Source organism: Aythya ferina (assembly GCF_964211825.1).
Source record: "Aythya ferina genome assembly, chromosome: 10".
Taxonomy (NCBI): domain Eukaryota; kingdom Metazoa; phylum Chordata; class Aves; order Anseriformes; family Anatidae; genus Aythya; species Aythya ferina.
The window spans coordinates 11590-26878 of NC_140306.1; the positions used below are offsets into that span (position 1 = coordinate 11590).

The 15289-nt window shown below is 44.0% G+C and overlaps 1 protein-coding gene across 1 annotated transcript in view; it reads left to right on the forward strand.

Moving 5' to 3' along the window:
* The first annotated feature begins 2906 nt into the window (after window positions 1–2906).
* The window catches only part of FGD5 (FYVE, RhoGEF and PH domain containing 5), a 101043-nt gene continuing 88660 nt past the window's right edge, over window positions 2907–15289 (forward strand). Inside the window, exons 1-2 of the mRNA XM_084530930.1 lie at window positions 2907–3200; window positions 11043–13959. Coding sequence (XP_084387056.1) covers window positions 3188–3200; window positions 11043–13959 — 2930 coding nt within the window. The 5' untranslated portion in view covers window positions 2907–3187. The remainder of the gene's footprint in view (window positions 3201–11042; window positions 13960–15289) is intronic.

Below are 15289 nucleotides of genomic sequence, written 5' to 3' on the forward strand. Positions count from 1 at the left end.
TTGAGGTCTGTGTACATCAACCATTCTTCAAAATACATTATCTCCAGCAGTCTGTCATGAGCTCTCTTACTCAGATAATGGACAGCATGTTTTCAATGCTATTCATAAATAACTGGAAATTGTTACCCCCTTTTCTTTTTGCAAAAATATGTAGTGCAAAGAGATATGCTACAAAACCAAGCAGCAATCTGCCTAGATGCAGGAAAGAATATTCATCAACTTCTACCTATAACTTTCCCATTCTTCTCTTCCTGCCTTTGTTCTTGCCTTCATTTGCCCTCTCTTGCTTCTGTTTAGGATTTAAATTCTTCAGGACCAAGCCTGTGACATGTCTGATAGGCTCTTGGTTTGGTGTACAGCACACCCTACTATTCTGGTTCTAAGCCTCCTGGTGTCAGTCAGGCTTTTGAGCAGAGAGGAGAAAGAAACCAAGAGAGCGGAGGAAACATTAAAACACTAGTCTTTGCAGAGCGTACAAAATACCGCAGCCATGGGAATTTGTCTTCAGGCAGCAATGACATCACTCTGCAACTGCCCCCCAGTGCTATTCCATTCCAAAGATAAATATCCAATAAGTCTTTACTTACCAGTATTTACTTTGGGTGGCTATTAAAATATTCAGCTCATCACAACTGCCACATTTTACATTTCATTTTATGCAAGGAATGCATCTGGTTATTGGCCTGTATTTACTATTCCATCTTGCTTTAGTGAGTGATCTCACTTTTTGTAACACACAGCACCATTTTTCCCTTGAGTAACTGAAGTGCTTACATACAATAATGCTAAAGCAGACCTGATCGGCATTAATCCATGCCCATATAACAGACTCTCCCATATAGTAAGCTTTTCAGGTAGTCTAGACACACAAAACCAAACACAAGCAATTAACTGTCCTATCTATTATTTCCTTTGAATCTACACATTTGGGCTTTGCCAGATCACCAACAGTAATGAGAGCTGTTGGACTGATTCTCCCTGTCCCATAGTTTCCCAGGTGGCATACTACCTGATAGAATGCACCAGGAAATATCAAAATAACATGAAAGCCTGATTTCTTGGGCAACTAATAGCAGATTAATGTAAAGATTTATAAGGTAATGTCAGTTTCTGAAATTGTTCGTAGGAGGAAGTAGCAGGTTAAGTTCTCTGTGAATTGGGGGTCAACCTCTCCCCCTCCATTGAAAGATGATCAAAAATATTCTGAAATACAGCTTATGATGAAGCAGACCTCATCTTGAAGAAAATCTCTATGTAGAGAGGAAGAAAAATAACAATTAGGATGCTTAAGTAGTGTAGTCTGATAGAAAGAGTCTCTAGACCTTCATTAAAATGGCAAGTAGAGTGCTAGTTTATGTTTAAATTAAAAAAAACAAGATTCCAACATGCTACACAACTCTAATCTACTAGGGCATGTAAGTATATAGAGTAGACCTGCTTTAAATGGATTATCCACTTGCATAGATTTAAGCACATACTTAAATAACCTACTGGATAGGGACCTACAAGCCTAGAAAGAGATTAAAAATTCATCAGACATTAAATGGATAGCTGGATTATAGTTCAAAAGAAATCCTTTGCTAAAAGTCATCTTATTAAAAAATAGTTGGAATTATTCAAAAAACATATTTCATTATCATTTCAGTAATTGAGTAATGAAAATAGATGTTTCAATTTCACTTCTAGTCAATTAAGCCATGGATTCTCCCTGAGGAAGAGGATTCCTCTGTGCTGGACTCTACCTGCTGCAAGGAGCATTTTCCATGGCATTTATGCATCTCCAGTACCATACAGAATTTCAAATGCTTTGAGGTGTAGCGATACAACCATGATCTCCTATAGATCAAAACCAGTCATCCCCAAATACCAGCCTCAGTGAGAGAGACTCAAGCCCACCACAACTTTGGCTATACTATAGAGCACCTGCCAGCAGGATGATTAGTTAGTTTTTAGGTACTTGCCAAAGCAGAGCTAACAGCACCTAAAACCAAGTTGCTCTGGGTGATGTCAGCAACGGTCCTGATTTATATGGGATGCAGGATGCCAAGGCATGACCCAGCAGCTTCATGCACACACCAGCCTGTACTCTCCAGGCACCGCAGCTTGCTGCTGATCTCAATCCCCAGCTGCTGGCGTGCGGGGCTCTTAGGAGGCCCCAAGCATTCGTCCTGCCCGTAGGGAACGGCCTTTCCCTCGCCTTCCCTTGGGGCAGCTCAACCCTCCAGGGGTTCCTCTGCCGGGGTAGGGGTTTTGCAAAGCTTTGCTTTATTGTGCGAGCAATCCCACCTTCGCTGGGAAAGGAAGCAGGGCTGTATCACGCCTCTAGTGCGAGGAAGGGGGCGAGCCAACCTTGTCTGGGGGCTAGTGCCGCTGCTAGCCCGAAAGCAGGGAGAAGCGCCCAGACACAGGATGCCTGCGTTAACGTCCGCGAGCCGAGATCTGTTTTACAGGAGAGGGGAAAAAGACGGCAGCCCGGTGCTGCCTGCAGCCGCTCCGAGCAAACACGGCTCGTGCGCCAACGCCCGTCCCTGGCTCCGCCGCTCCCAGGCACCGCTGCGGCGGCTCCAGCGGCAGGTGCTGGGGGCGGCTGCGTGGGGCGCGGCCCCGGTCCGGTCCCGAGAACGGAGAGAGGGATGGGGGCGAAGGGGAGGAAGGGCCAACGGGAGGAAGCAGCTGGAGAGGGGGGAAAGACCGAGGAGGGAGGGAAGGCGGGCGAGGAGACGGAGGGAAGGGAGGGGGAAGGAGAAGGAGGGGGTTGGAGGGGCAAGGGGGTGCAAAGAGGCGCCGAGGGGCCGGAAAGGGAGGTGGGGAACACGAGGCGGGGGCAGGAGGAAGACGGGCAGGGCGAGGGCAGCCGCCGCGCCGTTAAAGTGCCGCGCCCTCAGGCACCCGCGGGCGTCTCGCGCCCCACCGCTGGGGCCGGGGGGTGGTCCCCGCCCCTCCCAGGCCCGCCCCGCGCGCCGCCGGCCGTACGGGGCCCCGCCGCCCCCGCCCCCGCCGGGCCGCGCGCGGGGCAGGGCGGAGGCGCGGAGCTGACCGCCCCGAGCCGGCTCCGCTGCCGGCCGCCCCGCCGGCTCCGTGCCCGTGGCCCCAGAGGGGCTCCAGCGCCGGCGCGTCCGCCAGGGGCGAAGGCGGCGGCCCCCGGGACCATGCTGTGAGCAGGCGGCAAGCGAAGTTGCGGTGGAAGATGAACAACGCCGGTAAGTGCGCGGCTCTGCGGGCACGGCTCTCCGCAGCCGGGCATCTTTTCCCCGGTGCTGACAGCCGCCGGGCGGTCGCCCTCCCTCCGGTACCGGCATCCTTGCTCCTGCGGCTGGGCGCCGCTCCCCGCCGCCGGCACCCCTCGGCCCGGCAGCCGGCGCCCAGGGCCGGTCCAGCCCGGCCCCTGCCTCGGGTGCTGCCCGGTTCCCGCGGGATTCGTAGGGGTCCCTCGGCCGTGGCGGTGGCGAGCCGAGGGCTCCGGGAAGACCCAGGCCGGCAAACCGGGAGGGCCGCGTCTGTTGCGGGACGTGGCTCTGCCTCGGACATGCTCGCACTTCCACAAAGCCCCTGGGAAATTTGTTGTGACTTCCTCTGGGAAGTCTGGAGTTTTGGGGTAGTGTTTTTTGCAATGGGCAAGAAGTTCTGCAAGCCCAAACCTTTCCTTCTGTCTTCTGTTAATTTCCCAGAAATTTTCCCTGGCGGAAACCGGGGAGGTGAGGGAGACTGGATGAGAAGGGAAGAGCTATTAAAGAGAAGACGTTCAACAGTTAGACATTAAAATAAGTGACTGAAAACTTGGGGCAAACTTCAAATTCTCCACCGACTTTCTGATTTTAAGGATGAGGCCTATGTAAAAACTGTAGACGGGAAATAATTACTACCAGCTTCTGAGTTAATTAGAAAAATCTAATGCTGCACAGAGGTAGAGAGGAAAAGAAACAGTCCCTTGGTGTCAGCCCTAAAATTTTCCTCCACAATTCCTTCTTGCAGAGAGTGAATGTCACCCGGCACCTCACTCGCATGGATATGTCCTGAAGCCTAGAGATCTCACGGCTAGATGGCTGGCCTTGCCATTGTCATATGTTGGGAAACTGTGAATCACTGTTTGCCCAAACACAGGAAGACGGTATTGGAAAGGATCACTTAGGTCCAACCCAGCCCTCTGCTGTTGTATTGGGTTGTCATACCACTCCTCTGAGCTTATAGCTGTCCTTGGAGTGGGGAATAGGATGCTTTCCTACCCCAAAGTGGTGACATTTCCGTGCCCTTTCCTTGTTCTTTTTGGACTGGACTCTGGCCCTCCCAGGAAACAAACTCATTTGAAGGTTAAGCAAGCCAGCCAAAAGTTGCTTTAGTTGTGATGCTCCAACCTCTCTTTCTTCATCTTTCCATTATTTAAAAATGAGCAGCTCTGATTTGGTGTGATCTTGGTGGATGCGCAGTGTAAGGAACGTCAAATTATTCCGCTCTAAACTCTGAAATTTTGTTAGCAATTTTCTTTGTTCAGGAGCATGGGGCTGAATGGGACTACCTTCATTACCGAAAGCAGTAACCTATTGTTAGAAATCACAAAGTCATATTACTCCTTTTATCAATTCATCAGGTTATACAAAACATTTTAGGCAGCTCTCCTGCTACTCTTCTCAGGAAGCTGAGAACTGCTTACTCTTGTCACTCCTCCTAGTTTCCAAACCAGTTTCATGGCCATTTATTCTTGGGATTACATTGTCCTTTTGCTTAAAAATAGTTCTTTTCCTCCTCTGGTGTTTACCTCCAGGTTGTATTTATAGAGAGTGTTCATATCCCTTCTCAGCCTTTGTTTTGTGCATTCACACAATGCAAGGAATGTCTCTCCCATCAGTGCAAAGCAGAACTTCCTATTGAATCTGAAGGAGAGAGGTGTTTATTAACTGGCGCAGCTCAGGGACCCACATCAGTGGTCTTTGTATTACAGTAACACATAGCACCAGTAAGCAGTCATACGTGCAGGCACATAAGGCAGCTTTGATCCCACAGAAGTTAAAATAAGGACGGATAGAAAACAGGAAGGGAGATATGGATTATCCTCAGAGATGCAGAACTGATACGAAAAGAAAAATGAAGCAATCCAGCAGGGTCACAGGAAATCTGTGGTGAGTGACAAGAGAGAGCCCCATCTCCCAGCCTCACGCACAGGACCTGCCAGGCTCTTGGTACGTGTTTGTTTGCTGGGTGCTGAAATGGTGCTGCCCAAAGGATGAAGGTACAGATGTTAGAATCCAAATTGTTCATAGGCATAAGTAGATCAGACATTCTTTCAGCTGCTACTGAAATTGGTAGAGGAAAAGCTGCCATATGTACCTGTAAAACATTTTAAAAAATCTAATCACTGTTGTCTTTGGCTCCCAGAAAGCAATATATGAAACAGCAGGTGAATATAAGCTGTCTGCTGCAGTGTGAGCTTCCTGTGGTGAAATCACAGACAAATTGGAAACATCACAAACATTTAAAGTTATATTGAAAAGAAATATATGCTAGTAACTTAGAACCAAGATTATTTGTAATCATACATACAGGGTTTTTCCACAGACAGTTCCCACGGCCATACCAAGACATGTATGTACAGCCTGTTTAGAGTCAGTGAAAATGCTGGAGAATTTGTGAAGGATCAAGATATTTGGTGTTGAAACTTATCCTTTTCTCATTATACTGTCTTTATATTTTTCCATTTGCCTAGCAGTGCTTCTCTGTGGGATATTATGCTGTTATATTTATAGATAGCTGTAATGAAGTTAGATAGTAAGACAAACTTGTAAACTGTTGATCAGACATTCCAGAGTCATAATGCATTGATCTAATCATCGAGGATGGATTCCAATAATTGTACAGTACAGCATTTTATTTCTACAGGGTGGGGCGCGCTCTGACAGCCCAGATGATAATATTTCAATTAAGATTTGTAAGGAGACAAAATTCCCTTGGGATAGTTACTACTGTCTATGGGTCTGTCTCCACACTAGTGAAACCTTCATGCTGTGTGGGCTTGCAGAGGACTTTTGATCAGTCGCTTGAAGGATATACATTGTTAACAGAACACAGATTCTTTGCAAAAATACCAGAATTATGGAGAAGCTGAAATCCCATTTTCGTAAATGACTGAGGCATTTAGGAGCCCTTTCTGGCTTTGAATAGGACCTAAGACCTGAAGTGCCTGAAGTCTCAGCTCTCAAAAGACTTAAGTAGCTCATTGCTGTTAAAGTCAAAGTGGAAACTGGTGCCTAAATCTGGACTTGGGTCCCATTTGAAAAGAAGACTTGCAGTCCTGTACCATTAGAAAATTCAAGCCTAAACACCTTTTCCATTTCAAGTGACTCCCCTGCAACTGTTTTCATTTCTTAGGTAACTACTGTTACTTTAAACCTGTTATTTTTCTCTGACTGTGTGAAATAAGTGATGAATTCACGTGCTATAAACCAGATATTTTTGCAGCGAATAGTACAAAAATTATGACATCTCAGTTATTTACAGTATATCCTGGGGTCCTACCAGTGGCAGCACTAGTGTTTTATGAGTTGAGCCCCCTCAAAGGGATTATACTTTCGTTGTAAATCATGCTACCTCATCTATTTTATCTCCAATGTATTGAGGCAGGTTACACAGCTTATGCTGGGTACTTACCTCAATTCAGAATTACATTAAAATGGCTTATCTGCATAAGCAGCTTAAACACACCCTCGGTGTCTGATTCGGACAGCTGGCAGAATTGTAGTTACAGCTTGGAGCATATAGGTTCTTATACTGCAGACGAAATAAGTGAGTTTTAGGAGTCACTTTTCTTGTCTTGCTTTACATTTCTGCCAGAATTACTGCAGTGGTTGGTGTCCATGTCCTGCCATGTCCAAAGCCAGCTCTTCATCCATGAGGAAGATCTGTCTGTTTCATTTACCGTGAAACTCCATGTGTTATTTTGATGGGAAGTTCTGTCTACCATCCAATCATAGAACAATTTCTTCTCTAAGGAGTAGGGACCATGGTGAAAGCATAAAACCTTTTGTTAGACAAACTGAAATAGACACAAGTAGAGAATTTCTTCTCTGTCTTGCTTTTGTAAAAACTTGGTGTTGTTTTGGTAGCTGATGTATGGAAACTTCTGCGTGTGACTATACAGAGCAGCTGCACTGTTTCCATTAGCTCCTGGATTTGTACAACACTTGGTGCATGTGGCTTTTGTTCATAGTATGAGCTCTTGGACAGCACAGTTATTCTCTGATGTGAAAGAGTGTGAATATGATGGCTGCTGGTATAGGCAAGTTTTTTTGTTGTTTCATGTTGTTGTCTGGTTGATAAGATAAAAGGATACAAGTTGTTTCACGGTAGAACTTCTTCTGGGTCCAAACCATTTTTGTGTCTATAATAGTGTTTGGGCAAGTGACATTCTGTGATCCTGTGACATGTAAAAGAATTCCTATATTTACTACTACTCTTAGGGTTGCGTGTTCTTATTTCCTCAGTAGGGGGACTTTACTTGCTTGAAGTGGGGAATCTGATTCTCATCTTTGGAAGAAGTTACAGATTGGAATTGAGGAGATTGTATAGATGCAAAGACATACATTAATGCCTGTGTATTTTAGTTGTACACTGATTTTAGAGAGAAGCATTTATATAACAGGGATACACTCTTGGTTAATTAGGCTGGAGACTGGCTAACGGGCAGTAGAGAATCTCTTTAGCAGTTATCTCTGTATCATTATCAAATGGTAGTATATATAATGCAGGGATAATGAATAGGTTGATACTGTTCAATATTTTTATGGTTGGAAAGCAAATAGAAAAGTATCAGATGACAAAGTTCACTTTATGATGCAAAAATTGGTGACAGGGTCATTAACAATGGTAGGCAGGGCAGTTATAGAAACAGATCAGGATCATTAAGTTGGATCCAGTCAAACTAATTGCACTTAATGTATGTTATAAAGCTATCAGTTAGAGACAACAAACAGGGAAAACGTAGCCTTGGGAACAATTGAGAAGTCATAATTTACAAGCAAGTCAACCTGATATATTGACAAGCTAATAAAGAATAGTGAGAACCAGGTCTAAGAAAGTACTGAGCTGTGTAGATAGCATCATCAGTACCCACTCTGGAATTCCTCTTATAGGTCTGCACTATATATCTTATAGGGGCTCCTGGAAAATTGGAAAAGATCAGGAAAAAAAAAAAATCTAAAAGACAAGACTTCAGGAAAGGAGAAATTGTCCAACTGCAAAGATTTAACAAGTTCATCTCATCAATTTACCAAAACCAGGATTGCACAGAGATGTGGTTATAGGGAAGTATATGTCTTCTCCAGAGAAATACTGAATAATAAAAGAGTTTTTAACCTAGCAGAAGAAACAATAGTAAATGCTGAGGATAGAAGCCAGACAGCGCTGACTGGAAATAAAGGCTTTGTTTTTAAAAATCTGCAATTCATTATGGAAATAAGATAAGGAGTATACTAAGGTATATACCCACCTCTTACTCTGTTCAGACTGAAGCTTTCTAGAAAACAAGTTTTGCCTTTATTCTGATATAACTGAGTGAAATTACACAGCTTCTGATTAGAGCTGAATAATACTTTGATGCCATTTCCCAGACGTTTTCCCTCTACCTCCTGTTTCTCATCCACTTTCTGTCTGTGGATTTGAAGCCTTTGTTCCTGGGCAGGAGTATTGAGAATCAGGACTTGGGTGCATTGGTTCCTACTGAAATTCTAGGTTTGGTGCGGTCTCATCACACTATTGCAGTGGAGTCTTTCTATCTGCATGGTCACTTCCATTTAAAAGCATTCTTGCCCTCTTTTTCTCAATGTCTCTCTCGTTTTAACTTGTATCTGAATTGAATTAATGACAAAGGAATGAGGAAACCACAGGCCACACAGGTTTGTTGGTCAGAAAAAGCTACTTTAAGCATCATAAGAGATGCTTGAACTTGGCTGTGGCACCAAAGGTAGAACTAGTATCTACACTGTGGAGCTAACTCATTTCTTGGGCCACTGTCAAAAGACCATGGACCTGGGACAAGTTTACAGAAGTCCTTGTAAATGTGAAACCTCAGTACTTAAGTATTCACCCCAATCCAGTTGTTTGGTGGGGTGGAGATGTTGGTAGTTATGGTCCCTTATTAGCCTTAATTAAATTCTAGGCTAATTCCAAAATTAAATCTGGAGAACATCTGAAAATGGGTAGTTGCAGTGTTTCAGGCAATACCCCACTTTTCAAAGAAATATGAAAAGTGAGGGCTGTGTCAGTTGATTGGTATTGCAGGAGAGCTGCTAGGCTTACTGTCCACCACTTAGATGTGAAGAGGGGTGGAGAGCAGAGCAGTTTTGTGTGGGCCATGGCAGGAACAAAACCATGCTGAAATGCAGGTTTGCCTGAAGGAAGGTGGGTAAGGAAAGGAAGCTGTCCTTGTCAGTACAAGGAAACATCAAACAATAAGGGGAGGAGCAGGCTAAAGAAATTCCTATTCCCCAAGAGTTTCCTTTTAAGCACAAGGTGGGTGTGTCTCCCTCCAACATAAAATGTATCCTAAAATAAACATGAGCCATTATTTGTGAACATACATGTTTCTTATGGTGTAATGTTGTTTTTTATCCATTTAGAAGTTACAGCCAGATTCTTTTAAATGGTTCATACACCAAAGGAAGCAGAAATTGAAACAGAGTGAAGTTGTAATAAAAGACAAGCGGTGGTCCATTGTGCTTGACAGATTTGCTCTCTTTTCAGTAATTGTTAGGATTTATTTTAAACACTTGTGTATGCACACAGCCCCAAAAGGGGAAAATTGTTAAATGAACTTCATGGAAGGTAAGAACAACACATTGAGTACTTAGGAAAAAAAAATCCAAATTCGAAGTGGCCAATAGTTGGCCCAGTGGGAAAGAGTAGGACACCGCAATGCCTATTGTCAACATACTTTGAACAGGGCCAGTTATCATAAATTCTCTTCCCCAGCAATGTCACTGAAGGCAGCAGGAGGAGGAATTCAAGATTACTTAATTCTTCTTGCTACAGAAAATTTACCACTGAAGGGAAATCAGGTCACCATTTTCAAACTATATCTTTTTTTTTTTTTTTTTTTTTTTTTTTTTTAGGTGGATGCCTGCATGGTTATTTTGCGTAGAGAAAATGAGTTAATTTAATTACTTTGTATCTAGTTTGTTCATAAGCCAAAGCTTTGAAGATCCAGGCATTCTCCATGCTCCCGTCTTTTTCTCACTGCTTGTTGTTCCAGTACAAACAGTCTCTGATAAGAATGCCATCCTTCTCCACAAGTAGCCTCAAACCTCCTATTCTCTCTTCTGAACATGAACCATTTTATTCAAAGCCAGTAAGGGCATGTACCTCCTACAAAGTGCTATTTCTGCAGGTCAGATCAAATTGTGACATATCCTAGTGACTTCCAGCTTTGAGTAGTAGGGACACAAAATAAAGCAAGGAGCTAAAAATGGTGAGATTACAGGATCATGGGTCATCTGTTTCATTCTTTATTCTATATCATAATCTCCAGGTTGACTATTGCTGGAGAAGCAAAGGAGGAACAGCAGGATATTCTCTGCCTGCTGAGGGTCTGCAGAGCACAAGGGCGCTTTAGGGAGAGTCTGCATCACTGAAGGGATCTTGTGCTACAGAGTATATTTTCTGAAAGTCCCCACAGAGCTACTGGTATAATCACTACCTGGAATTAGAAAAAATGTCTGGGCTGTTCCTGGAAGCTGATTTATATTTTGAGGTTATTCCTTTTCAGGTTAAAACTGTGGTGACATTCATTTCTAGAATCTGAGGTGACTGATAAGCACACAGATCACAGATGCTCACTTCCAAGCTAAATAAGGTGTTGAAGATGAAATAATATATATGCAGCTAGCTCCCTTTATCTGCAAAGCAACCTTGCAGATAAAGCAACAGTGCTACATGGAAGCTGGACTCCTTCTGCATTAGAAGTCACTGGTATAAGATAAAGTGTAGTGTAGAATATATTCTGGTGTATTTAATAAGAAACCAAGATGACTAACGTGTCTTCTCTCTCTTCTCTCCAGAAATCACAAAGCCACCACTAGCACCGAAACCAAAAATTATCGGTCATCTTTCTCCAGTAACTGTCTCCAAATTTTCTCCTTCGCTGCCAAGGGCTGACATTCTTCATAACCCGAACTCTATGTCTAGAGGTCCCAAACCACCTATTGCTCCCAAGCCAAAACTCTCTGCTGACACTGAGGGCAAATCCAGTGTTTATACCAACAATAACTTAAATAAGTGCTCAAATGGTAAATTGATCTTTCTTGATGGAGAGCTGTATGAAGGAAATCAATGCCATGCTGATTGCCCAGAATCTGAGGCAGATAATGAATACATTGCAGTTCCTGAAGCTCAGCTGACCAGGAAAAACTGCAATGACTTGGAACATGAGCTTGATCAGAGCTTAGATTTCTCTGCAGAGAATGAAGTCTTGGAAACTCCAGAAGAGACAGAGAAGGAACAGGACAACATTCCTAATGATGAGGACACAAGCAATCAAGCAGTTGAGCACTGTAACTCTTTGGATATTGCTGAACCAGTAGAACCAGACTCTGAAGCCTCAACTGTAGACTGTGGCCAGTCTGAGGCACTTTGTGAGGAGACCTCAGATGCCCCTGATGAGAATTATTGTTCTTCCAAGAATGTAGATGAGGATGTTGTAGGTGATTGCAGTGAAACCAAAAACAAGGAGGAAACTTCTAGCAGTCTTGAACTGGTTGCAGACTATAGTGAGATTGACAGTGATAACATTTTGAATAGAGATAAGGACCTAATGGGTGATACCTGTGAAGATATCATTCTGACGCCACCTCCTGCAGATGAATCGATCCTAGGTTGTGAAAAAGCAGGGGAGGATGAGGAGGAACTGCCTGAGATTTTAGAAAATGGAGATGGATGTCCAGCACATGACAGTGATTGCAGTGTGTATGCACAGCTTGATTTGAATATGGAAGAGGGATTCAAAAATGATGACAGTGCAAGTCTTGACATGCTGCCCATTGAGACCAGTGAGGAAACAGCTCTTGGCTTAGAACTGCTTGAAGGTGAACCCAGTGCTGAGAGTGGTTTGGGAGATTCTACTCATCAAGTAGCAGCTGAAGAGGAGAAAGCAGATACAGATGAGTACAATAATACAAACACAGAAAGCGCCAGTGATGGTTTCCAGATCACTGAGAGAAGAGGTGAGGAGACATCAGAGGTAGCCTGTGAAGCAAGCAAAGACTCTGTGAAAGAGGAGGAAGAAGCTGTGAAAGCAGAAAACGTGGATGATGGCTGTCAAATTGCTCCTTTTGAGAATTACTATGGTGAGGAAGTACCCACAGAACATTCAGATGAGAATCCGCAAACAGAAGGGACCTCTCTGAATGGAAATGGTCAGATTTCTGATACTCTACCTAGTGGTCCAGGGATGGAACCAGAGCTGGAAGATGTGCCTGTTGAAGAGCATAGTGAAAGGGTTGTTGAAACCTCTAAGTCAGACGAGCTGCAGCTTGAAGACAATGAAGTGGAAGCAAAAAGCCTCAGCAAAAGTGTCTTAAGTTCAACTCAACAGGTTCCATGTGAGGAAGAGTTAGAAGTCTGTAAGCATGGTAAAATGAATGTAAAACATGGGACCAAAAATGTGTTGCATGAAAACCTAGCACTCCCTGAAGTAGTCATTGTGCCTGAAGAATCAGAGGAAAGAGAAACTAGCAGTGATTCCCTAGATGACCCATATGTACTTCCCGCAGAAAATGAAATCACTTGTGATGGGCAGACTGATTCAGGAGCTGATCACAGTAAGAAGGGTGAATTAGGTATGGATGGTGAAAACAACTTGCTGACCATTGATCGTAAAAGCGTTGTCACTAGAACACGGTCGCTCTCTGGGAAAATGCCAGGCTATGTGCCAGAAACAGTTCCAGAAGAAACTGGACCTGAAACTGATTTACTGCCTTCCTGCAATGGCTCTGGGACTGAAGATGTAAGCAATAGTTTATTTTCAGTGGAAGGAAAAACAATGGAAGCCAATAGGGCATTACCAACCAAGTCAAGACGTTTTATTTTATATCCTCGGTCTTATTCTGTTGAAGGGAGAGAGATACCTGTCTCCATTTACAAAGAAAGTGATGGCTATGTACTTGATGATGGTAGAATAAAAAGGACAGAAGACAACTTGTCTTTGCCTTGTGTTAATGGTTCCTCAGGTAGTTTTTCCCAGGGAAATCTTTCATCAGGTGTATCTACTCCATCCTCAGTTGTTGATATACCACCTCCTTTTGAACTTGCCTACATCACCAAAAAGCCAATCACTAAAAGTTCGCCTTCACTTTTGATAGAGAATGAGTCACCTGATAAGTATTCCAAGAAAAAGAAGTCTTCCTTTAAGAGGTTCCTCACTCTAAAATTCAAGAAGAAGACGGAAAATAAAGTCCATGTAGATGTTAATGTTTCCTCTTCGAGGTCCTCATCAGAATCCAGCTATCATGGGCCTCTGAGACTGCTGGAGCTGGACAGGAGAAGCCTAAGTAGCTCACCTCAACTAAAATCACATGTGGGGAAGCTCCGTGCATCTGAGTCTCCCTCAGCTGTTCTTTTCTATAAGGATGGTAAGAGAAAAGGAACACCCAAGTCCTTCAGCAGGAGTGTGTCAAGGGTGGAGTCCTTTGAGGACCGGTCCAGACCTCCTTTCATGCCACTTCCATTAACAAAACCTAGATCCATTTCTTTTCCCAATGCTGACACTTCTGACTATGAGAACATTCCAGCTATGAGCTCTGATTATGAAAATATACAAATTCCTCCTCGAAGATCCACAAGAGCAGGAACTTTTACTGAGTTTTTCGAAGATCCCAGCAGGGCATTATCTGCTGCTAATGAGAATGATGGCTATGTGGATATGAGCAGCTTCACTGGCTTTGAGAACAAGCAGCAAACCACAGAGCAGGAAACAGAAAGGTATTGTAATACATTATTATGTAAGACCTGCTAGCTTTGGCCAGAAAGGCAAGGCCTGCCCTGCTAGGTACCGTAGGCAGATCTTCCATGTTGCTTGGCTTATGTCCCTCTCAGGAAATGCTCACAAAGCAAAACTAGAAGAATATAAATTAAGCCTTTATCAGTGAAGAAAAAAAAAAAAAGACAACAAATTAACTCTTAACTTTGTAAATGGGTGCCAGCAACTGTGGTGGATCTGGATCCTATAGTTTGCAAATACAGGCCAAAAGATCTTTCACTCAGACAGTGGTGAGGCACTGGAACAGCTTACCCAGAGAGGTTGTGGATGCCCCATTCCTGGAGGCATTCAAGACCAGGTTAGATGAGGCCCCAAGCAACCTGATCTAGTGGGTGTTACTTATATATGTGTAATTCAATTTCAAACTACAGCAGTTAAGTATAGACCATAAAATCCCAAACCACGAGCGAATCAGACTAAATAATTAATTTTAAAAGTTGCTTTAAAGCCTATCATTAAGGATCTTTGACAGAGTTGTTGATTTCTGAATGAATTAAATGTCTGAAATCATATGCATTGCTAGGTTTAATAATAATCTTTCATCCCCATTCCATTAGGTTATTTGCAAATACAAAAATGTTCCAGAGCTATCCCTTTCACAGAATCACAGAATCACAGAATTTTCTAGGTTGGAAGAGACCTCAAGGTCATCGAGTCCAACCTCCAACCTAACGCTAACAGCCCTCCACTAAACCATATCCCTAAGCTGTACATCTAAGCGTCTTTTGAAGACTTCCAGGGATGGTGACTCCACCACTTCCCTGGGCAGCCTGTTCCAATGCCTCACAACCCTTTCTGTAAAGAAGTTCTTCCTAACATCTAACCTAAAACTCCCCTGGCTCAACTTAAGCCCATTCCCCCTCGTCCTGTCACCAGGCACGTGGGAGAACAGGCCAACCCCCACCTCTCTACAGCCTCCTTTAAGGTATCTGTAAAGAGCAATAAGGTCACCCCTGAGCCTCCTCTTCTCCAGGCTGAACAAGCCCAGCTCCCTCAGCCGCTCCTCGTAGGACTTGTTCTCCAGGCCCCTCACCAGCTTCGTCGCCCTTCTCTGCACCCGCTCAAGCACCTCCATGTCCTTCTTGTAGCGAGGGGCCCAAAACTGAACACAGTACTCGAGGTGCGGCCTCACCAGAGCTGAGTACAGGGGGACGATCACCTCCCTAGCCCTGCTGGTCACGCTGTTCCTAATACAAGCCAGGATGCCGTTGGCCTTCTTGGCCACCTGAGCACACTGCTGGCTCATATTCAGCCGACTGTCCACCATCACTC